The 26,253-nt window shown below is 40.2% G+C and overlaps 1 protein-coding gene across 5 annotated transcripts in view; it reads left to right on the top strand.

Annotated features, from left to right (window-relative positions):
* tmem232 (transmembrane protein 232) overlaps window positions 1-26,253 on the top strand; it is a 139,549-nt gene that overhangs the window by 55,305 nt on the left and 57,991 nt on the right. For all 5 annotated transcript variants that reach the window (XM_043710462.1, XM_043710482.1, XM_043710446.1 and 2 more), the window contains 2 exons: window positions 5,430-5,602; window positions 9,788-9,966. In XM_043710462.1, coding sequence (XP_043566397.1) covers window positions 5,430-5,602; window positions 9,788-9,966 — 352 coding nt within the window. The remainder of the gene's footprint in view (window positions 1-5,429; window positions 5,603-9,787; window positions 9,967-26,253) is intronic.

Raw genomic sequence — 26,253 nt, 5'->3', positions numbered from 1 at the left:
TGGTATGCTTTCCTTTATTGGCCAGAGTATTGAGTACAGTAGTTGAGAGGTCATGTTGTGGCTGTACAGAACATTGGTTAGGCCACTGTTGGAATATTGCGTGCAATTCTGGTCTCCTTCCTATTGGAAAGATGTTGTGAAACTTGAAAGGGTTCAGAAAAGATTTACAAGGATGTTGCCAGGGCTGGAGGATTTGAGCTATAGGGAGAGGCTGAACAGGCTGGGGCTGTTTTCCCTGGAGCGTCAGACGCTGAGGGGTGGTCTTATAGAGGTTTACAAAATTATGAGAGGCATGGATAGGATAAATAGACAAAATCTTTTCCCTGGGGTCAGGGAGTCCAGAACTAGAGGGCATAGGTTTAGGGTGAGAGGGGAAAAATATAAAAGAGACCTAAGGGGCAGGTTTTTCATGCAGAGAGTGGTGTGTGTATGGAATGAGCTGCCAGAGGATGTGGTGGAGGCTGGTACAATTACAACATTTAAGAGGCATTTGGATGGGTATATGAATAGGAAGGGTTTGGAGGGATATGGGCCAGGTGCTGGCAGGTGGGACTAGATTGGGTTGGGATATCTGGTCGGGTTGGGATATCTGGTCGGCATGAACAGGTTGGACCGAAAGGTCTGATTCCATGCTGTACATCTCTATGACTCTAAATACTATTGTTTCTTCTTCCACAGTGCATCACCTTGCATTTATCAGAGTAAAATACCATCTGCCACTGCTCAACCCATCTGACCAGCTCTATATCTTCATGTATCCTACAACCATCTTCTTCGACTAATCTTGGTATCATCTGCAAATTTGTCCCACATTTTCATCTATAGCATTTATGTGTCTATAAAAGAATAAGGGTCCCAATACTGATCCTTGTAATACACTGCTGGATTCATGGCCTCCAATCACTCAAACAGCCTTCCACCACCGCCCTTGTGTCCTATTGCTAAACCAATTTCTGATCCATCTCACCTAGTTTCCCTCAATTCCATGTGATTTAACCTTCTCAGTCAGTCTCCCGTATGGGACCTTGTCAAATGCTTTGCTAAAATCTATATAAACTAGATCAACTGAACATCCCCCACAGTTGATCACATTTTCAGAAACCTCTAACAAATGTGTTAGGCATGATCTCCCTCTGACAAAGCCATGCTGACTATCCCTAATCAACCCGTGTCCTTCCAAGTGGGTATTAATTCGCTCCTTCAGAACTTTTCTCCAATAGTTTCCCAACCATTCAGTAAGACTCACCAGTTTGTAATTTCCTGGTTTGTCTTTACCACCCCTCTTAACAAGTTGAACCACATTAACCATATTCCAGTCTTCCGGCACTTGCACTGTGGTCAGAGAAGAACTAAAAATTTGTGTCAGATCCTCTGCAATTTCCTGCTTCACTTCCCACAGCAGCCTGGAATGCAGTTCATCCAGGCCTGTCATGACATAGGTTGCTGTTGAGAGTGTGTTGCTGGAAAAACACAGTAGGTCAGGCAGCATCCGAAGAGCAGGAAAATTGACATTTCAGGCCAGAGTCCTTCTGTCATCACAGCCAACCCACTTTCACCCACTCATAGTCCTTGTTATCATTTATTTAGCTCTTTCTCTTCCCTGGCTCACTGTCAACAAACCCTTTGCCTGCCTCTCTCTATCTGGGTTCTATCTCCATGTATTTGCTCTCTCCTTCTCCCTCCTACCTTCTGTCATCAGCATAAATACCACTTTCTCCTAGATGTTATCGGTATGGACTCAAAACATTAACTCTGCTTCTCTCCACAGATGCTGCCAGTTTATTCAGCAATTCCTGCTTTTGATTCAGATTTCCAGCACTTGTAGTTCTTGTTGTATTTTAGTATCCAAATGAGCCCCAGAGCCCTGTGGAGCATTCTGAATCAAATCAGTGAGCAATGCAATCGCAGATCAGAATGAGCACTGTACTATCCAACAAGTTGGATAGCTAAATGCATCTTTTGTGTCTGGAAAACAGGTTCAGCACCAATGAATCCCAAGACCAATAACAATTTTACAGTCCAAAGGAATAAAAATACTCCTTGGCACTAAAGGATATTTTTTAGCATAGCCAATCCACCTAATCTTTGGACGATAGGAAGAAACACCTGTAGACACAGGGAGAACATACAAATGCCATACAGATGGTTGTCCAAAGCTGGAATCAAACCCTGGTCCCTAGCACTGTGAGGTAGCAGTGCTACCCACTGAGCCACTGTGCTGCCCATTGCATTAAAGTCTCAGTTAAAAGCCAGTAATATTGGCCAGAAGGGGGATTGCAACCATGACCTAAGCAATCTTATTCCCAGACACTAACCATCTGAGCTAATCAGCCAACATGCATTTGTTGTGCTGAAGAAATTAGAAATTTACAAATGGATAGATGAATGGGCCAAAATTAGGCAAATGGAATTTAACATGGATAAGTGTGAGGTTATGCATTATGCTTGGAAAAATAAGACAACTCATTATCTAAATGGAGAGAAATTTCACAATGCTTTGGCACAATGGAATTTGGGTGTCCTCTTGCATGATTTCAGAAAGCTAGTATGCCAATACAGCAAATGGAATTTTGGCATGTATTGCTAAAGGAAAGGTGTACAAAAATAGGGAAGTGCTGTTGTAACGACATAAATTATTGTTGAGACCACATCTAGAGTACTGCAGAGTTTTGGACTCCTTACTTGACAAAAGATATAATTATATTGGAGGCAGTTCAGAGAAGACTCTTATGTGGGGAGGTTGAGCAGCTTAGGCCTATACATACCAGAATTTAGAAGAATGAGAGAAAATTTAATTGAGGTATATAAGATGCTAAAGGGGATTGACAAAGTAGATGTAAAGTGGATGTTTCCACTTCTAGGGATATCTTGAATGAGAAGTCATAGTTTTAGACTAAGAAGTGGCAGATTTAAAACAGAGCTGTGGAGGATTTCTATCTTTGAAACTTGTGAATCTGCAGCTATCACTACCCCAGAGTGCAGTGGATACCAGGACACTTAGTAAGTTTAAGGCGGAGATAAACAGATTTTGAATTAGTAACAGGTTGAAGGGTTAGAGGGAGTGGATACTTAAATGGAGTTGAGGCCAAAATTAGATTTGCCACAATCATATTAAATGGCAAAGCTGGCTCAAGGCACTGAATTGCCTACTCCTGCTCTTATTTTTTTAATGTTCTTATATCAGTTGATGTTAGTACTAGGGGCGGGTCAGTTCTTAGACTGAAACCTGGCTGATGGATCATATATATAATGTTTGCAGTTGGTTTTTATGATCACGTGGGATGGGAAATTGCAATCCTTGAAATAGGAGTCATCTGGGATGTTCTGGAGTGGAATTGCTCCTCCTGGGAGCAGATATGCAGAGGAGGAGGAATTGGGATTAAGGGATCGTGTTTTTACAGGAAGGGGTGTTGGGAGGAGGTGTTGTCCAGGTAGCTGTGGGAGTCAGTGGGTTTGAAATAGATGTCTGTGTTGAGTTGGTCAGGTAAATCCTGGGCCTCCTCCACTGCCAAATCAAAGCCACCTGAAAACTGGAGGAAGTATGCCTCATCTTCCGTCTCAGGAGACTACAACCACAGGGTATCAATGTTGACTTCACCAGTTTCCAAATCTCCCCATCCCTCACCCCATTCCAGATCCACCCCTCCAACTCACCACCGCTCTCTTGACCTGACCACCCTGTCCATCTTCCTTCCTACCTATCTGCCCCACCCTCCTACTGAATATCACAATTACTCCCCACCTGCATCCATCTATTACCATCCCACCTATCTTCATCCATCCCCACCTCCATCCCACTACTTACCTCTTAGCCCCCTTCGCCTTCCACATTCCTGATGAAGGGCTTATGCCCAAAATGTCAACCCTCCTGCTCCTCGGATGCTGCCTGACCTGCTGTGCTTTTTCCAGCACCTCACTTTTCAATTCTGACTTTCCAGCATCTGCAGTCCTCACTTGTTCCTACCATGTAGTAAGGTACCATCATTTTGAATGCATTTGGCAATGATAGATGCTGGTGGTACCATTGCAGCTAGCCACAAAATGCATTTTACTTTTTCATCCATTGAGTTTAGTGGAATCATAAATGCCTGATCTTTACCGGGTCTCTGCCTCATCTTCCTGTTATGGATGACTTTATCTTATAAGGCTGATGAAGAGTGCTGTTGATTGCCAAAGTGATGCACATGCAACACAATGTGGAAAAAATGGGACTGGGTGGGAGGCCAGCTTCATTGGTAGGTATGTGGGAGTAAGTGGAGTATATCCACCTGACTGAATTCTGAATGATGGGGTCCTCTGATGGATAAGTGATGAGGATGTGGTGCATTGTGCTTTGTAGAGTGATAGGTAGGAGCTGTTAAGTGCAAACTAATTCACTAATCACTTACAGAGACCATGAAGTTTTTATAGCAATGCAATCCTCCAAGCCAGACTCCAGCAGTGGTCTTCTGACTCAGTTGCTCCTATCCTTCAGGGCCTCTGTCCTCCACAGGAATCTGAACTAATTCTTCATTTTGATACATTTTCATCACTAATTCATCCTGCAACAAATGAATGAACTAAGGAATTCCCTCTTCTCTGGAGTTCCATGTATATAATTCCTACTTGCAGCCAGTACGCACACAGCAGAAACATTTCTAATGGATGATCAAGAGGGGCAGACTGGTTTGAAGAGGAACAAGCTAACTGCATCATGTGCTATCAAAGTGCATTACTGAACTCTAGATGAGTACTGAGAAAGACAGTAGCATGGGTCCTGCTTGCTCCAAGGCTATAATAACCTAATGAGGAGGTAACATGAAGGTATCTCAGCAGTAATTAGCCTAGGCAAATCACAGATCAAAACCCCTAAAATGACCATAGATCTTAATAAAGCTTTTTAAATCTTTATTATCTCATTAGAATTTATTGATCTGGAATGTTATCCACCTTTGTTAAATCTTGAATATCTTTGGAACTGTCATTGACCAACACCTCAGAATGACCTGTTTTTCATTGTACATGATGTGTTATACATTTGATTTAGCCCAACATCAGCCCAATACATTAAGTCACTTCCTTGTTAATCAGGTTTTCAGCTGCCATCACATCTTCCCCAATTCCCTTTCCACAACTAGCCAATTGCCTGCCAGCACCATCCCATTTCTTGTCTGCCTTATGCTGATTTTTTTTCCCTGTTATGCATTGAGCTTTCTTGAACTAATTTTATTCATCAGACCCAACTCCTAAGCACTTGATCCTATTTTCACTTGACTGCTGAAAACCAGCAACCCTTCTGGTCCTTGTCTATGCTGACATTGCAAATGATTCTGCTTGGATACTGTCCTTCTCCCTTTCAAACCCCTCACCATCAACGCTGTCCTCAAAAATAAACATATTTAATCCTCCAGTGAACTACTTTATTGCTAATATGATTTTTATGTTCTTAGGTCTTCCAGAACGTGAAGCCTGTTATCAATCATTTCCAAATATTTTGCTGGATGTTCGTTTCATTATTACAACAGGAGAAATAATTTGTGGCTCTGTGAAATCAAATGAAGAATATTGTCAAAGGACCGGTAATTTAGTTGAAGACGTGAACAAAAATGTTTGTAGACTTCAGGTACGGAATATTGACTGTTCGGTTAAGTTCAATTTCAAATTGTGTCGTCTTCTGACATGTAATATATCAAAATAAAGGTAGCTTTTTAATTAAGTAACAACTGTGTCAATTCTCAGAGAGTTATAGAATTTATTTTTGCATTATTAATCATTTAGTAAATTATGGCACACAGCCCCATTCTGGGCAATTATAATGGATCATGAAACTGAAGGTAACTGTTGAAATCTGGCAGCATAGCACTAATATTGGCGGTCTGTACTTGCTTAATAAAAATATATATAATAATAAAAGGAATTGTTCTTGTATCAAAGCAGTACTTTTGTGTCTGTAGTACTTGTGCAGGCAGGGCCATGATGTCAGCTGAAGAGATGGCTTGCTGAGGCCTCTCCACTGTGCCATTATTCACTGTATTCCATATTCAGGAATATGCTTCAGAATATTCCTGCTGAAGCACTTATTCACGAAATGTTGACGCTTCTGCTCCTTGGTTGCTGCCTGACCTGCTGTGCTTTTCGAGTGCCACACTCTTCGGCTCTGACTTTCCAGCATCTGCAGTCACTTTCACCAATGTCAGTAGCAGTGCATGCAACAGCAACCCTTATGGAAAATCATGGCATGTTCCAAAGACGGTGCTTCCCCTTCCAGCATTGTATCTTCAGTTTGTCACTGCACTGCTGAGCTCAACCCTCCATTTGTCCCTGTTTAGCCACAGGACCGTCCTTTCTGAAGCTGGGAGCCACACTCCTTGAGAAGGAGATGGGTGCAGCAGCAGAACTAGGAAGGACAGCATATCAGTTGGAGATGGCCACGCAGTGAGAACTTGATTTTTGAAGGGTAATGCCCTGGACACATAATTCTCCTCCTTTTTGTCAGCCCCACCTGAGGCCTCTTGCAGAGCCATTTTGGAGACTGCCTCTGTCTCCTCCCGTCACTGCAGAATTAAGTAGTGAGCACTTTATACGTGCTGTGAAGACTGTATCTACATCTTTTTTCTTTAATTTCCTTTATTTTACAAGCTGAGTGGTCAAGCCTCTCTTTAAGAATGAAGATAATTTTAGACAATTGTTTAGCATGTCTTTGTTAATTGAGGTTCAGAAAGCAGGTCAGGAGTTAAATACATTAGCCAGACAACTCTCACTGCAGCTGAAGTAATTCCAGAGTGTTATCATCTTAAAAACAGATCTCTGATGAGGAAGTGGAGACATCCTCACAGACCTGCAGGTGAAGAACAGGCAGTTGTTAAGCAAATAGTGACATTACCTGGATTTGTAAGGAGATACGATATGACACGTAGGAATATGGAAAATGCGAGCATCAATAAACAGAAATTTTTACATGTCTAAAACTTCATAAAAAACATAAAGCAATTCCAGAAACTATTACTTTAAGAACCATAGCAGGTAAGGTTGTAGTGCAGAATGTAAATTTTGTTTTTTACTCATTATGGCTTACCAATTGAGACACAATCTGATCAAGATTCTAACTGTGTATATAAAGATTTCCGGAACATCATCAGCAGTTTGGTCATGAAGTCAACTGCATATCATCCACAAACACAGGGAGCTTTGGAGAAATATCATCAGACTCACAAAACCATGATTAAAGCATACTGACACAAATATCCACAGGACTAGGACAACGAAATAGATTTCTTCCTGTCTGCAACCAGAGAATCCCCAATAAATCTACTGGGTTTAGTTGATTTTAATTGATCCATGTCCATGGGACTAGAGATCCATTATGATTGATGAATGAAAAGTTTGTAAGACAAAAAAAAGCAATCCACATTGCTGGATGTCATGACCCAGATTCTAGAGAGACTCACAGGAGCATTTAAAGATTTAATGGGAGAAAATGAAAGTGTGGGCAGACAAACCTACTACAACCAGCTCAACCTAGGCCAACTACTTCAGCTGCTTCATCAATGACCTTTGATCAGAGGTGGGGATGTTCACCAATGATTGCACAATGTTTAACTCTTCAGATACTGAAGCAGTTCGTGTCCAATTGCAATATCCAGGCTTGGGACAAAAAATAACATTCGTGCAACACAAACGCCAGGTAATGGTCATCATCAATAAAAGCTAATCTAACCACCGCTCTTGCCATTCAATTATGTTACCATCACTGAATCCTGCATTATCAACATCATGGGGGACTATTCACTATAAACTCAACTGAACTTGCCATGTAAAATACAATTACTACAAGAGGGCAGCATGGTGTCTTAGTGATTAGCACTGCTGCCTCACAGCACCAGAGACCCAGGTTTGATTTTAGCTTTGGGTGACTGTCTGTGTGGAATTTGCACATTCTCCCCGTGACTTCATGGGTTTCCTTTGGGTTCTCCAGTTTCCTCCCACAGTCCAAAGATGTGCAGGTTAGATGAATTGTCATGCGAATTCCCCATAGTGTTCAGGCATGTGTACGTTAGGTGCATTAGTCAGGGGAACTGTAGAGTAATAGGGTAGGGGAATGGGTCTAGGTGGGATACTCTTCGAAGGGTTGGTGTGGATTTGTTGGGCCGAATGGCCTGTTTCCACACTATAGGGATTCTATGATTCTATGAAGAGCTAGGAAGTCAGAGGCTGTGAATACTGTGGCAAATAACTCACCTGACTTCACAATGGGTAAAGTTGTTTTAATCCAGAACCCTTTAAATTTTTTTTAAGTATTGCCAATGTCAGAAAGAGTTACAAACATCCTGTTCTAGTAATTCCAAAACTGATTGCATGATCAACTCATAATGATAAGTGTTATTGTTACGTCGTTATGAATGCCTGGCTGCTTTCATGAGCTAAAATGATCTCATCATGGGAACGTCTACACTCCCAGTTTAATTGGCAGCTCAAATAGATTGCTAATGGATTAATAATATGATGTTATGAATAAAAGATTGCTTTTATAATGGATTAAGTGTTTGTACCATAAATTTTCAATGTACTTTCATGAATTTGTTTTAATATAGTGAAGGCTGTAGTAGATATAAATGCCTTGGTTTTATTTCATCTCAGAATGGTTCCTGAGATCTTTGCATAGTAGATATTGGGTGACTTGTCATGGAGGGTGTAAGGATCAAGGGTGGTAAGGGGGTTGATGTGAGTTAGCCTTATTTTGGCATGGGGCTTAAAGCAGCCATAGTAGTTGGTTGGAGGCCCTGGGGTGGTTTTAAGTTGGCATTGGAGCATGGAGGGGGCATGGAGCCATGTTGATGTGAATTAAGATGTGAGAGGTAGAGGGCCTGAAATTTAACAAAACAACTGAGACATAGTCTCAAGGAACAAAGATAATCCATTTAAACAACTCCCATCATTATTTGCCAATCCCTGTGGCTATCTCTGATCTATTTCTGGGGGTGATGGACTGACTCAATCCTGAGCCCCCACCTCTCCTTCTGAAAATGTAAATTGTGTTTAATGGGGTATTTTCTACTGTGGCAGGCTTGCTGAGTCAGAAAATTCTCTGATTGGAGCCAGCCTTCTTTGTAGAGACAATCTGTCCCGTAGTCTCTTAGCTTCATGGCCACCCAATGCTTAGATATTATAATCTTTTTAAACAGAACTGTTGTATACAGCAATAAATAACTTTGTCTTTCAGGAGAATAAATGCTACTTTACCTTGATCAAGGTACCAAGCTTGCACAACTTGAAACAATTACAGTTGGTTCTGATAGCTACTTTGATGGCACTGCTCAACAGTGTGACTGTTTTATCAGAGGACTCCTAAGTGTAGATTATTTATTGTTTGGCTTTGAAATGGCACTTCTGCAAGTTTGGAAGCTTCTCTTCTCTGGAGAATAAAATTTTAAGAATCATGACACAGAGTAAATAACATCCAAATAATGCATGAGTATGGAAATTTCTTTGAACAATTTTATTATGAATTCTTGACTCAGAGGTCAAGTTCATTTTGATGCTGTTTTGATCTATTTATTTAATCTGTTAAGCATCATGACTCACAGTAACTCACTGGTCATGATGTCCAGTTTCATCTGGTACATAGTTAATTACAAGTTGATAACATTTCCATTTTTTACTTCATTATATAAAAAAGAATTTCAAGTCCAATATGACTCTTTTGCCAGATCTGTTGCATTTTCTGTTTTTACTTTTACATCTGCAGTACTTTGCATTTATTACATTAGAGATTTTATTACTTTCTCAAAATATCCTTTGTTGTCTTCAGGTAAGAACAGCTTGCCGGTGTCCTCGGCAAGTGGCTGAGCCCCAACAGAAAGTATGTAACATCAGTCCAGTGCTAAGGGAGTGCCTCCTGGTTTGGATTTATGTAAAACATAAAATTCAACACTTGGATGATATTCTGAAACATCTCCTCCTAAGAGAGCAACTGTGCAATACGGATTGGTAAGTTCCATCATTTTCAAAACATTGCATTTGCTTCCAGGTTTAATAAATTGGCAATAAATGACAAATATTACTCAGGAGAATAAAATATTCCTGCAAATAAGTGTTAAATTTGAAAGAATGAGGACACCATTTTATGACTTGCACAAAGGCAAATATGTATTTGCATCCAATTTAATGTTGTGCAGATTTCATGTTAGCTAATCTTTTTAAGCTACTGTGTCCATTGTTCATTTGTTATCATACTTTTCATATATATTGTGCTTCACAATTTGATCAATAGGACTATTCATTATGTTCTAATCTTTTGGGTCCTAAAGAATTGGGAGCAGCATCAATGAAAATCATGGGAAATCATTTCATATCCTATACCTTGGGATACTTGGACACAAGTACAAAAATCTAAGCTCAGATGTTTGGTATTTATACAGTGACTTTCAAATCTATTCTGCATGACTGAACAAAATTGATAAAATGATATTTTATACATATAGTTTAAGATTAGGTTTCGGCTTAAGAATGCATATTGAATTAATGTACAGGTATTGAGCAGGGTGGTGAAGAAGGCATTTCGCACACTTGCCTACATTTGTCAGGGTGTTGAGTATGGGAGTTGGGATGTCATGTTATAGCTGTATAGGCTATTGGTGAGACCACTTTTGGAGTACTGTTTACAGTTCTGCTCATCCTTCTATAGGAAGGATATCAATAAATTGGAAAGGGTTCAGAAAAGATTTACAAATATGTTACCGAGATTGGAGGATTTGAGTTTTAAGAATAAGTTGGATAGGCTGGGACCTTTTTTCCCTGGAGCATTGGAGGTTGGGGGAGACCTTATAGAGGTTTATAAAATCATGATAGGCATAGATAAGGTGAATAGCCAAAGTATTTTCCTTATGTTTGGAAGTTCAAAACTGTAAGGCATAGGTTTAAGGTGAGAGGAGAAAGATTTAAATGGACCTGAGGGATAACTTGCCAAAAGGAGTGGTAATCGTAAGTACAGTTACAACAATTAAAAGGAATTTGGACAGGTACATGAATAGGAAAGGTTTAGAGGAATGTGGTCCAAATGCAAGCAAATGGGACTAGGTCGGATTGGGATGTTTGCCTGGCACAGATGAGTTGGATCAAGGGTCTGTATCTGTCCTGTATGACTCAATGACTCTATAAATACAGTAGCAAGAACATCATGCACACTCTCTCTGTGCAATTTTGAAGAATTCTTATCAATTATACCTTGTATGTATCTTACCAAGAGATTCATACCCATAAATACAGTCATAGTGACATAGAGATGTACAGCACGGAAACTGCCCTATCGGTCCAACTTGTCCATGCCGACCAATTATCCTAACCTAATCGAGTCCCATTTGCCAGCACTTGGCTCATAGCCTTCTAAACCCTTCCTATTCATATACCCATTCAGATGCCTTTTAAATGTTGTAATGGCACCAGCCTCCAACACTTCCTCTGGCAGCTCATTCCATACACGCATCACTCTGTGTGAAAAGGTTTCTCTTTAGGTCCCTCTTAAACCTTACCCCTCTCACCTTTAACCTATGCCCTCTAGTTATGGACTCCCCACCCCAAGGAATATTTTGACTTTATTTTTTAATTTTAGGTTCATCAAATTATTCATTTTTTAAAAATATTGAGATGGAAAACAAACTGGCATTGCACAACAAAGTATCGAGTTTCCTTTATAATTTCAGTGCATAAACATGGTTATAGAGAAATCAATGTGATTGAGGTAAAAGTTTTTAAAAACAACTTTCAGGAATACTTTCTTAATCAGTGTGTTTGAGTGCATGCTGACTTATTAAAAATAACTCAATCTTGAATATTGTACCTTCCTCAAATCACCAAGGAAAAGGACAATTAAACTGGATCAATGCTTAAGTCAGTTAAACTAATGCATCCTTATTGTCATTACCAATCAGTGTTAAATTGACAGCTATCCATTTAAGTTATGAATTTTATTTCACTGTTACAAAAGTCAGAATCCTTTTTAAGGTAGCCTTTGGTGTTTGTTTATGTCCACCAGTTCAATAAAAAGTCTATAATGTACATAATTCCTTGCTCTCACACAGAGACTGTTTGGTTCATTGCAAGTTAATCTTTGTGAATTAAAGTGATAAAGCTATTGATTCACAATCTTGGAATTCCTTACCTAAAAGGGTTGAATGAATTTTTTTTAATACTCATTTGTAGGACTTGGGTATCACTGGTTGACCAACATTTATTGCCTGTCTTTAGTTGCCCTTGAGAAGTTGACCTGCATCACACAAAATGCAGTGATCTAAGAGAGGATTCACACCGTCTTCTCAAGGACAAAGAATAGGGAATAAACTCTCGTCTTGTCAGTGATATCCATATCCTAAAAATAAATTATTTGTGAAAAAGTAACAAGATGCATAACTGTTCCCCATACAACCTTGTCCAACATAAATGGAATAATGAATCTCCTAAGAAAAATTTACTTATCACAAAAAGGCTGGAAACCATATTGATGGGAGATTAGCCTGTAGAGAAAGTGTAAGTAATTTAGCACAGACGTCTTAGCACTGGAAACGCTTGCCCATCATCCAGGTCTGTTGGAGTACAAGTGTGATGTGGGAGATTTAATATGTAAGGAGGGTAGCAGGCCAAAGCTGAATAGTAGCAAAGTAAATGTGTGCTCGACAGAATTGTTCCTCTGTAATTGTAAATCTTGGAATATCTCTCAGTTGGTTTGACTGGATACCTTCTAAATTAATACAGGCATGGTCTATGGACAAAGTTTCCCTTCAATGCACTTATCCAATTTCCTTTTGAATTTTTTTGTTGAATTCTAATTCATTCATCCTTTAAGTAAATGTATTCCGGTTTGATAATTTGCTGTATGAAAATAAGCGTTTTTCTCTGATTTCTCTTCTTTTTTGTCAAATATGTTTCTGTTTGTTGCTTACCAACTCTTATGAAGACTTCCTTAATGAGCAATAGAAAGCTAGCATGAAACTGCAAAAACAATGTGCAGATTAGTGAGTTTTGAGAAGATTTGTAGCTCAGGTTGAGGTTCTGGATGTAAGTTTGCTCGCTGAGCTGGAAGTTCATTTTTGGACGTTTTGTCACATTATTAGGTAACATCATCAGTGACCCTCCTGTGAAGCACTGGTGTTAGTGACCCACTTTTTATTTATGTGTTTAGGTTTCCTTGGGTTGGTGATGTCATTTTGTGTGGTGATGTCATTTCCTGTTCTTTTTCTGAGCGGGTGGTAAATGGGATCCAAGTCGATGTGTTTGTTGATAAAGTTGCAGTTAGAATGCCATGCTTCTCGGAATTCTCGTGCATGTCTCTGTTTGGCTTGTCCAGGAATGGATGTGTTGTTCCAGTCGAAGTGGTGTCCTTCCTCATTTGTATGTAAGGATACTAGTGAGAGTGTGTCATGTCTTTTTGTGGCTAGTTTTCTGCTTGGTTTTCCAATGGAGTGTTTGTTATAGTTCTTGCAAGGTATTTTGTAAATTACATTAGTTTTGCTTGTTTTCTGTACAGGGTCTTTCAAGTTCATTAGCTGCTGTTTGTTGTGGTTATTGTGCAGATTAGTCAGTACTTATAAAGGGAAGAAACAAATGGGTGTACACACTTCATGGAGCAGCTGTAATAATACATTCGTCATAATTTCTGATGGTCAGACATTTTTTATCTGAAGGGTAGATTGGAGTTCCATATCAGGACCATGTAGAAGTCTTGATGCAGCCGGTTTTGTAGGAATTGCCTGGAAAATTTGAGTGGAACATTTCAGATGATTCTGACTCACTTAAGCTTAATGGTTATGCTGGAAAGGTGAGAGTAACTATATCCTACTCTACATTCTGTATAATTATTAAACTGAATCCTGACTCACCATGCAATACCTCCCACTGATTCCTGACACACCAAGCCCCCACAGCCAGCTTAGTCCTGCCTGACCTGACAATCCTGTTTAGTCACAACACCCCATATCTAACCAATCTTCAGACCCAACTCCTTGATTCCACTAGATACAAGCTACTCCTGCCCCCACCAAACCAAAACTCAACACCTCAATTCTGCCAGACCCAACCACCCATCCCAAACCTAATACCTTCAGCCCCACCAGATCCAAAAACCTCCAGACCAGCCTGGAATACTCTCCTGAACTGACATCTCTCCTCCACTGCCAACCTGACCTCTTCACTTCCAACAATACATATATCCTCAACATGACACCTCCCCTTGAACTGACCCCTTGACCTATCATGATCATTCATTCACTTACTTGAAAGCCTATCTGTCTCAACCACTTGCATTCTAACCCCTCATCACCTTGCTACCAAACCTCCACCTCCTTCCCTATCTTTCTCATCCAACCAGCATTACTCACCCACCCAGCACCTTATCCCATTCGCCAGCTACGACCCTTACCTCACCCAGCTAGCCCTTACACCCTCAACACCCAGTAGCCTACTCCTCACCAATTTCCTCAATCTGGTACTTTAACACTCAAAACAACCCTCTCCATCCATTTGCTTTACTATCTCCTTTACCACCTATCATCTACATTTAAATACTGACAATTTCCCAGGAGCTGTCAAAGTGATGGCAGGTCATTTATTATTTAAATTATTAAGTTTAAACATAATTTATGCTGTAAGATTGTGAAGTACTTACTACTGAAAAAGTGAAAATTAGGAGTGAATTTCTGGCTGTGGACATTCCTGGATTAATTTCCACAGTTCTGTAACTGGAGGCTCCTATTCAAGGATTTCGAAGGCAGAACTGAATAAAATGAATGTAATTTTTTTTTGCTCAGTAAAGGGTCAGAAATTTGGGCCATTGTGAGTACAGGTTCAAGTAGGAGGTGAAAGGTCATAGAAGACAAGGATCTGTTAAGTCCATTTTAAAGATTGTTGGTTACATTGCCATAAATATGAGAACACAAAAAATAGAAGTCAACCAAAAGACTCCTTGAGGCTCCATCATTCAGTACAATCATGCTCAAACTTCTGCCTCAACTAGTATCTGCTAATTTCCTGACAGACCAAAGATTTATCTATTTAAATGTAAATATACTCAGAACTGGAGCTGTCTAGGTTATACAATTAAATCTAAATTTAATCTAAAGATTAACAATCCTTTGATTGAAGAGGTTTCTTCTCATCTCAATCCTAAATGATTGACTTCTTGATTGAACAGTCAGGGGATACCATTCCTCAATGTATATACAATCAAGCCACTTCTAAGTCTTGCATGCTTCAATGAGATCACTTCACAATTTACTTAGCTTATGTTCATAGGATAACCCCTCTAAATCCAAAGCATTTATCTAGTGATCATTGGCTCCTTTAATTCTTCCTAGGATGTGGGTGTCACTGGCAACGCCAGTATTTGTGGCTTATTTGCTCATCCCTAATTGCCCTTGAACAGAATGGACAGTTAAGAGAAAACCACATTGTTCTGGGTCTGGACTCACATGTCGGCCAGACCTTGTAAGGATGCTTCTTACTGTTTTTTGCAGGTGATTTGTGTCTCAAACTGCGAAGACAGATACAACCTATTTGTTCAACATCTGTGGCATTTCCTTATTCCCGATAATAGTTTCTCCTGTTTTTGATTCTAAGGAACTGATTATACTTGGAAAGATTCTTAAAATCTGTTTTGGATTCCTGGCTAGCTCACTGTTATATTCTACTTTCCTCTGTTCATCAATTTTTTTTTTATCACCCTTCCCTTGCTATTGGCCAGATTACTGGGGGATAATTACCCTGTCTTGTGTTGGTACCTTAACTTTAACCTGACAGAGCCAATGGAGTCAATAGTTTAATTCTCACATGCTCATTTGAAAGATGGTACCTTTTACAGTGCAGCATTCCCTCAGTACTGTACTGGAGTCAAGATTGTTGTATTTAAGTCCTGGAGTGGGACCTGAACCAACAACTTATGGTTTGGGGGTAAATATGCTACCAACTGATACTGTCATGGCTGAATGTATGACAGTGTATGCTACCTTTGAGATGTGAATGTGACTATCAAAAGGCAGACAGCAAGATGGTTGAATGCTGCCAGCACCAGAAGTAACAAGTACAGGATAATCGCTCATCATAATCAAGACGTCTCCCTTTGGGCTTTAGTGGATTTCACAGCGAATGGTCACAAAAAGAATTGCTGATCCAAAACAGATTTACACACCAAAAAAACATTTTCATTTTGAGATTTAAATGCAATCATAGAAATGATTATGTTAAATTAAACAGTGGCACGGTGGCACAGTGGTTAGCACTGCTGCCTCACAGCGCCAGAGACCCGGGTTCAATTCCTGACTCAGGAGTTTGCACATTCTCCCCGTGTCTGCATGGGTTTCCTCCGGGTGCTCCGGTTTCCTCCCACAGTCCAAAGATGTGCAGGTTAGGTGAATTGGCCATGCTAAATTGCCCATAGTGTTAGGTGAAGGGGTAAATGTAGGGGTATGGGTCAGTTGCGCTTCAGCGGGTCGGTGTGGACTTGTTGGGCCGAAGGGCCTGTTTCCACACTGTAAGTAATCTAATCTAAAAAAAAGATGTGGAGGTGCCAGTGTTGGACTGGGGTGGACAAAGTTAAACATCACACTATACCAGGTTATAGTCCAACAGGTTTATTTGGAAGCACTAGCTTTCGGAGCACTACTCCTTCATCAGGTAGCTGTGGAGCAGAATCATAAGACACAGAAATTATAGCAAAAGATTATAGTGTATTGCAATTGAAAGAGTATATTTAAAATATAAGATTTTATAAGAAAATGTGACGTCTCAGCTCAGACAATGCATTAAAGGTACGAGTTTAGAGTCTGTCTGTATCCCAATCTTGAGTCAGACTGGTTCTATTTACAAAGCAGGAATTTATAAAATGTTACATGGATTGACTGGTTGCAGATTGTATTCTTTTTGAGCAAAATAGAATGTGTCTGCAAATACAGTTCTGCAAATGCAAATCACACTCACGCAGACTCTCTCTCATATACATGCTCTCTCTTATACACACACACATACATCCTCCACATTCACACCCTCTCACAGGTTTATACTCCATCACATTCATACATTCACTCTACCAAGCACGAGCACATGCAAACACACACTGCCTCACGTGCACTCACACACATGCACATACATTCACATGCACACACACTCTTTCTCACATGCAGATACACACACATATACTATGAGGTGAATTTGTATTTGCAGAGTTGTATTTGCAGACACATTCTATTTTTCTCAAAAAGTGTACAATCTTAAAGCAGTCAATGCAGGTAGTAAATCCATGTAACATTTTATACATTCCTACTTTGGAAATAGAACCAGTCTGACTCAACATTGGGATACAGACAGGCCTAACCTCACACCTTTAGTGCATTGTCTGAGTTAAGGTGTCACTTTTTTTTTTGAAAAAACCTTAAGTTATCTCGAGAATGTGACTTAAAAGAAGTTCTGGGATTTACATTTTAATGAACCGAAACCTCCAACCCATTCTAATAGATGAAAGAGGTAACAGCAATCTAGATTTGTTCAAAATATCGTTTCAGTTGCATGTCATCTTTTGTCTTAAGATTCTGCTCCATAGCTACCCAATGAAGGTGCAGCACTCCGAAAGCTAGTGCTTCCAAATAAACCTGTTGGACGATAACCTGGTGTTGTGATTTTTACTTAAATATTTGCATACAAATATCTAGATTTTTCCAAAGTCATAATTTCTCCCCCTACTTTCAAGTAGATCTTATGGGTCTAGACTGTAAATGCAGGAAGGATTTTTCCAATGTCCAGAACCAAGGGTCATAGCCTATGAATATGTAATAGACCATTTAGGACCAAGATGAGGAGAGATTTCTTCACCCAGTGAGTGTTGAACCTGAGAGCCTCCAACAGATTTTCTCTCATCTGTCTCTTCATGAAAAGGAACATCCTAAACTTCTACCATTGAGCTGCAAAATTGAAGTCACTCAGCCCTGGAATATATTCTTGTAAATCATTTCTGGCCATGTTCTAATGTGTTCATATCCTTCCTAAAATGCATTCTTTTGAATTAGCCACAATTCTCTAGTTAAGGCTAAACCAATGCTTTATAAAGGTTTGCCTTAATTTTCTTCCTTTTGTACTCCATGACCCAATTTTTAAAAACCCAGGACCCCATACGCCTTTTTAAGGTTGGAAAGAAACAAATAGTAGAGTACCATATGAATCAGTCCTAAGACTTCAATAAGTTACTAGCTATAAAAGGCAGATGGTAGTCGTAGACAGTTGTTTTTCTGACTGGAGAACTGTGACTAGTGGTGTTGCCCAAGGATCAGTGTTGGGACTTGCGTTATTCATAATATATGCATTCAGAAATTTGGATGAAAGTATAGATGACCTTATTAATCCATTTGCAGATAACATGAAAATTGGGAAGTGAGGAAGGTTGTCAAAGGATATAGCAGGATGTAGAACAGTTGGAAACTTGGGCAGAGAAATGATGTGGAGGTGCTGCTGTTGGACTGGGTTTGACAAAGTCACCTGACGAAGTAGCAATGCTCCGAAAGCTTGTGATTTCAGAGGAATCTTGAGGCACAAATCTGTAGCTCCATGAAAGGGGCAACACAAGAGGATAGAGTGGTAAAGAAGGCGCATTGATTATAAAAGTTGGCAAATCATGTTGCAACTGTATTAAATTTCAGTTAAGCCACATTTGCAGTATTGTGTGGAGTTCTGGTCACCACATTTCTGGAAGGATGTGAAGGCTTTGGAGAAGGTGCAAAAGAGGTTAACCAGGATGTTGCTTGGATTGGAGTCTATTAAGTATAAGGAGAGATCAGACAAATGTGGATTGTTCTTGATCGTGTCAGGAGCTGAGAGGTGAACCGATAGAAGTATATAAAATAATGAGTGTCATGGATAGCGTTGATGGTTAGAGTATTTTTCAGGGTGGAAATGTCAAATAGTACAGGGCATAGGTTTAAGGTGAGAGAGGAAAGATTTAAATGAGATTTGCAAGGCATGATTTTAAAAAAAATGAGTGTGTTAAGTGCCCATAATGCATTGCCAGACAAGGTGGTAGAAGCAGATGTGATAACAAAGTTAAAGAAGCATTCAGGCACACACACGTGAACAGGCAGGGAATAGAGGGATGCAGATCATGTTCAGGCAGTTGAAATTAGTTTAGAACAGCATTCATGGTTGACACAGACGTAGTGGGCTGAATTGCCTGTTTCTGAGCTTTACTGTTCTATGTTCTATATTAATGACTTGGAGGAGAAGGTCAGAGTGAAATGCTGATGTGGTGAAGATACAAGGAATCTGCGAGGGAATGCAAATAGATTGAGTGAGCAAAACTTGGCAGATGGAGTTGCATGCAGAAAGTGTGAGGTCAAAAAAATCAAAAAGCAACTATTATTTGAATTGAGTTTCAGATGTTAATTGTGCATTGAACACGAAATGTCACCAAAAGAGGCAAGTGGAATTTTGAGGATTCTGAGGGGAATTGACAGGATGCTTCCACTAGTGGGGGAATCTCAAACTAGGAGATGTAGATACAGAATAAGGGAAAATTATTTTGAAACTGAGATGTAAAAGAATTTAGAGTCATAGAGTCATAGAAATGTACAGCACGGAAATAGACCCTTCGGTCCAACACGGCCATGCTGATCAGATATCCTAAACTAATATAGTCCCATTTGCTAGCATTTGGCCCATATCCCTCTGAACTCTTCCTATTCATATACCCACAGATGCCTTGCAAATGTTGTAATTGTACCAGCGTCCACCTCTTCCTCTGGCAGCTCATTCCATACATGTACCACCCTCTGTGTGAAAAAGTTGTCCCTTGGGTCCCTTTTAAATCTTTCCCCTCTCACCCTAAACCTATGCCGTTCAGTTCTGGACTCCTCCACCCTGGGGAAAAGACCTTGTCTATTTATCCTATCCATGCCTCTCATAATTTTATAAGTCTATAAGGTCACCCTTCAGCCTCCAACACTCCAGGGAAACTAGCCCCAGCCTATTTAGCTTCTCCAAATAGCTCAAACTCTCCAACCCTGGCAACATTGTTACAAATCTTTTCCAAACTCTTTCAAGTTTCACAACATCTTTCCTGTAGCAGGGAGACCAAAATTGCACACAGTATTCAAAAAGTGGCCTAGCCAATGTCTTGTACAGCCAAAATATGACCTCCCAACTCCTATACTCAATGCACTGACCAGTAGAGATTGCCACACTAAATGTCTTCTTCATTATCCTTCCTTCCTTTCAGCGAATAGTGAATGTCTGGCTTTGTTTACCCCAGAGAGTTGTAGAGCTAGATCATAAGTATTAAAGAGGAGGGAGTTGATTTTTGAAATACCAAGGAGTTGAGGGTTTATGAGGAGCAGGCGAGGGCAGATCAGCCACGATCTTATAGAATGGCTTGAGGGGCTGAAAGGCCCACATCTGTCCTTTTTTTTAATTTTATTATATTCTTGCACACCAAAGTCATTGATATAGATCAAGAAAAGCAGTGCTTCTAAGTTGATCCCTGCGGACCTGCGCTAAATACAATCCTCTGGTCCAAAGAGCAAGTATTTGTTACTTCTGTCTGCTTTCTGTCACTCAGCCAACTGCTGCCACTACTTCTTTAATTCCAAAGGCTTCATCATCACTGACAAGCTTGCAGTAGCAATTTATGACATGCTTTTTAGAAATCCATTTACACCACATCAATCACATCACTGGCATCAATCCTCCCTATTAGCTCATCAAAAACTTGAGCAAGTTAGCTCACTTCAATTTTCCCTTAACAAATCCACATCACATTTCTTAATTCTTAAGTGATTGCTAATTTTATTCCAACTGTTAGGCATGATGTCTGGGCTCAGCCTTTAGAAGAGGACTTAATTGAGGAGGAGACAAAAGTTCAGTTTCACAAACGTAAATTAAAGTCTTGGTATTAAATTCTCAGAATCTTTAAGGTGGGTCAGCTTTCCCAACCTTTGTGGCTGGGAAACTCTTTTGTATTCTTTAGCATGCAATAAGTATTAATTTCCACCATGGATCACTGGAAATAACTCACTGCCACAATCTTGTTAGGTCAAAACAGGAAATGTGTGTCCTCAAACCAGTGTACAGGAAACTGTTCTGTAGGAGGGTCATTGGACTCGAAATGTTGACACTCCACAGATGCTGCCAGACCTTCTGAGTTTTTTCAGAAATTTCTGGTTTTGTTTGATTGTAGAGATGCACATCTCAAGCTCACATTCATTGTGACCACAAATGAGAGTGTTATCACTGATGTTCAGAGTGCTTCAAATCCTTGAAGTGCAGACTGAATCATCATCTGAAATATCTAAGCTGCTGAACTGATTCCAAAATTGAGCCTTATTTCTTGAGAAGTCTGATATGAGTAAGTTACCTCAACTCTACTTCAAGCTCATTTTAATGGTAGCTTACATCGAAGTCAAGTTTAGTGAATAATTTAGCTCTATATACTTGGTCTATGACATTATCAACTGTACCTCTCAATGCTCTTGTATCTATGAGAACACCTACATTAGGCAGCCAATGGTTGCTATCACACAGACCAAAAAGAGTGCAAAAGTAATTTGCAGAACGGCCTTACACTTCTGCATTGGCTACATTCTCTTGTCCTTTTTGTGTGGCACCTAGTTGTTAATAGTTAACTTTGCTGATGACGAGCATCAGCAAAGTCATTAGGTTTTCCATCAGCTTTACACTGTTTGTCAATAATAGAATACTTTGTCCAGAGTCAGAATGCACTGCCACAGTTAGAACATCATTTGGACAAGTTACAATGCTGTTTGTAAGGGTACAGTGGTTTTGTGGCACATGAGACATTAATTGTGTTTACAGGAGTTAAACCTGAACTGTGATAGTTACTATGTCAGGCTCAACCTCATTCCAAGGTGGTTAATGAAATAGAAGCCAAGTCTTACATCTTTTTTTCTGGAGAGATGTTTATTGACTTGCTCAGTTTTAATCTCCTCAGCCCAATGCCATAATTTCTCTCTATCCACATAAAACTACAAGGCAACAAATGTCCAAGACCTGTTTTGTTTAACCTTTGTGTTAACAAATGGCAATAATATAGACGTAATATAGATACTGAAAGCAATCATGATTTTGCTAATTCTTAGAGCTCTGGTAGTTGACTAAAGAGACAACCTTTGATTATTTATGTTTTGATTTCAATTTACAATTTGTTTGGCAGTTACCTCAGTCCTATGCAGTATTGGACAATTATCTTGTTTTGCACATTGGAAAACAATTATTTCATATATTATATTTTCTGGATGTGAAATAGGTTGTTAGTGCATTTCTTTTGCTGAATTGTAGTTGTATTCCTCATGAGTAATCATCTCATAAATATCATTCATTCTTCACATCCATCATGGAGAGGTTAGACTGTTTATCTTTTGACATCTGCAATTATAAAACCTGCCATCATACCTTTGAAATATCATAGACACATTTGCAGATGTGTAAATCCAGATGATTCTAAATACACATCATAAGATGTTAGACAGGCATAGAGAATACTATCTTCATCTGGGACACAGATCAAAATTCCCTGTAATGACCTGAGATTAATCTTTTTGATTTGGTGATCATTTTTGCAGAATCAATGTGTGTGTATATAGTTATTTTCTAATCAACCTGTTCTGAGATATTAGTATACACCTCTGGAACAGGTCGGACTTGAATACCTCTGGGCCATATGATACCTCCAGAGGCAGGGACGGTACCATTGTATCACAATAACTTTTAAAATAGTAAGCAGGGAGGATTAATCAGGAATCATTATTCCACAATGACGCCAGTAATTCACGCAAAATGTTTTTGCATGGTTTTGAACCAGGACTTTTCGCATGTAAGGAAATGTAATCTCCACTACAATACAGAAGGAGGGCACTATTTTTTAATGGTACATTGGGCAAGCTTCCCGAATTCTGAATTCAAGCTAGAGTGTCTTTTGTGTATATCTCTAATATAGCCTCAACATGCCCCTAAATCTTAAACTTATAATGTTGCGCAGAAAATAGATAAGGGCCTTTTGAAAGTTTCATAATGCTGTTATAAAGTACCTAGGAATAAATGGTTAGATACTCACCAAAGGCATTCAGAATCAAAAGTGCTACATGTTCTGTTGAACATGAATCTTTTATGATTATCCTTTCTCCTACTGGACCCCTGCTGTTGTGGTAGCCTCAAGTGGACAAAATGCACAATGGTATTTTCAATAAGCTATAGTTTTGCCAACTGCTGTCTTTCACCACAGGCTTTCTGGTCAACCAGCCTTTCAAGCTGACCAGCTGCTGGGTGAACAACTAAATCAATATATTCTAAAGGGTTCTGCTGTTATGTTTAGCACAACTTTATGTATTCCAGTCATTTCCAGGTTTATGTCTCTCATCACCATCTAACTGTAAATACTGTGGCTTAGTTACTGAGCGAAATCTCTTCTCACCACATGGAGTGACAATTCCTCCAAACACTAGTTGGGTAATGGGACCAAATGGCTGTCACAGTAAACTCAAGGTAGACTAAAAATGTACTTCAACCAGTATTTACTGTGGAGAAGGATATGGAAGGTAGAAAACTTGGAGAAATAAACAGTAATACCTTGAAAAGTGTGCATATTACAGAAGATGAAGTGGTGAACGTCTTAAAATGCATAAACATGGATAAATCCCTGGGACCTGATCAGGTGTATCCCAGAACTTTGTGGGAAGCTAGAGAGATGATTGTTGGGCCCCTTTGCTGAGATATTTGTATCATCGATAGCCACGGGTGAGGTGCTGGAAGATCCATGGGTGGCTTATGTGGTGCCATTATTTAAGAAAGGTGGTAAGGTGGGGATTCAAGGTGACGGCAATCTAACAAGTCAGCCTTACTGAGGTCTGCACCATAACTCAGGCAAAGTGATGCTTTTGCCCCCAACATTTTAGATGACCTGGGAAAAAAACAGTAATTTTAAGTTGCTAGAATCGCTACATATCTTTTTTAGTGAATTGGGAAGACGACTAAAGGCAAAGGGCTGCATGGATCACAATAAGCAGTGCACTCCCCTGCAGTGATGGATGCACCTGTGGCCGCAGCATCAGCCTCTGTGAAAGCCCGTTGGACTTACCCTCTCAGCAGGGACTGGCTTCAGAGTTTGTTAAACTCTGAGAAAAGATCGAATCAACGATGGAAGGGACGTGGGCCAGGTTGGAACCGATCTCGGCCATGCGGCAAAGGCACGAGCAGGAGATGCAGCGCCACGGGTAGCATGTGGAGGAGGTCGAGCAGTGGACCGCAGCATCAGAGACCGCAGCAAATCTTTGGCAGGACAGGTCCAGGCTCTGGAAAAGCAGGTACAGGCCTTAGTGGAGCAGGTTGACGACTTCGAGAATCGAAGTCAGAGGAAGAACATTCATGTTTTTGGGCTGCTGGAGTGAGAAGAAGGGTATCAGCCAGCCAGTTTTTTTGAGCAATGGTTGCCACATTTTCTGGGATGGGAAGCTGAGGCGGACTGGGTGCAGATCAGTCGAGCTCACTGGGTCATGGGGCGCAGGCCCGGGTCTGACCAGTACTCCTGCCTGGTCCTAGTGCAATCCCAGTCCTATAGAGACAAGCAAAAGGTGTTGGAAGCTTCCAGAATGATGGGGAAGAATCCACAGGGATCGAAGATTATTGTGGTTCTGTTCGCCGAGCTGGAAATTTTTGTTGCAAACGTTTCGTCCCCTGTCTAGGTGACATCCTTAGTGCTTGGGAGCCTCCTGTGAAGCGCTTCTGTGGTGTTTCCTCCGGCATTTATAGTGGCCTGTCCCTGCCGCTTCCGGTTGTCAGTTTCAGCTGTCCGCTGTAGTGGCCGGTATATTGGGTCCAGGTCGATGAACATCAACGAGCCATGAAACACCACGACCAGCTATCCTTAGTAGCCACACACGCAGACGACAAGCAACATGAATTCAACTGGGACAACACTACCATTATAGGGCAAGCCAAACAAAGAACAGCCAGGGAATTCCTAGAAGCATGGCACTCATCCACAAACTCCATCAACAAACACAGCGACCGGGACCCAATATACCGGCCACGACAGCGGATAGCTGAAACTGACAACCAGAAGCGGCAGGGACAGGCCACTATAAATGCCGGAGGAAACACAACAGAAGCGCTTCACAGGAGGCTCCCAAGCACTGAGGATGTCACCTAGACAGGGGACGAAACGTTTGCAACAAAAATTTCCAGCTTGGTGAACAGAACCACAACAACGAGCACCCGAGCTACAAATCTTCACCCAAACTTTGATCGAAGATTATGTTTTTCAGGACTTTTCTGTGGCCGTGATCTTTAAGAGGAAGATCTTTGATTAAGTAAAGAAGAGGCTGAGGGATTTGGATATCCAATACTCTGCAAAGTACCTGGCAGTGCTCCATTTCAGCCACAGAGGGTCTGTACATGTGTTTGACTCAGCAGAGAAAGCAAAGAACTTTTTGGACATTTCAAATAGACTGACTGGTTCAAGCCATATGGACAATAGTGGGTTTTTTTGTTGTTTCTTTCATTCTGTTTTGTTCCTTTAATATTTTTTAATCTCCTTTTCTCTTCCCTTTCTTACTTTCCTGGGGTTTGGGAAGCATTCTCTGAACTTTTGGGGTTTTTTTCCAGCAATAATGGAAGTTGACATACCCACTTTTAATTCCTATGCTTGTAAGATTTATGTATTCTTTACTTTTGTTTTGCCTGGGTTTGGGGTGAGGCTTCAGCTAGCCATGGAGGTGTTTGTCGTAGTGTGAGTGCCCCCTATGGGCAAGGGGGCAAGTCTCCTATTATCTATTTTCTGTATTGGTTTATTGTAACTGTAGTTTTTAAAAGTTTTGTTTTAGTAGTTTCTGTCGATGTGTTTTTCTGACTCTGTGAGTCTTTAATTGTCTCTACTCAATGCGTTGAGAATAGGGTTCTTCCTCTCAGGTTCACAGGCTGTTTTAGATGACTATGACTAGTTGTTTGTTCAAATGGTGCACCTGGAATATTAAGGGGAGTAACTCACCAATTAAGAGAATGTACTTTCAAATCTTAGAAAGGAGAGGGTTGATGTCATTCTGTTACAAGAAACCCACCTTGATGACAAGGACCATCTAAAGTTGAAGCAAGTGGGATTTGACCAGCTGTTTTTTTCATCTTTTAACTCTAAAAGCAGGGGAATAGCCACACTCCTTCAGAAGAATCTCCCAATTCAGTTGTTAGAACAAATGAATATGGGCTGTTTGTGATACTCAAAGCTTTAGTACATATTAAGAGGTA

This window comes from Chiloscyllium plagiosum, chromosome 2 (genome assembly GCF_004010195.1).
Source record: "Chiloscyllium plagiosum isolate BGI_BamShark_2017 chromosome 2, ASM401019v2, whole genome shotgun sequence".
NCBI classification, from domain to species: Eukaryota; Metazoa; Chordata; class Chondrichthyes; order Orectolobiformes; family Hemiscylliidae; genus Chiloscyllium; species Chiloscyllium plagiosum.
The sequence above is the reverse complement of the archived record's forward strand: the minus strand, read 5'-3'. Positions and strand labels throughout refer to the sequence as shown.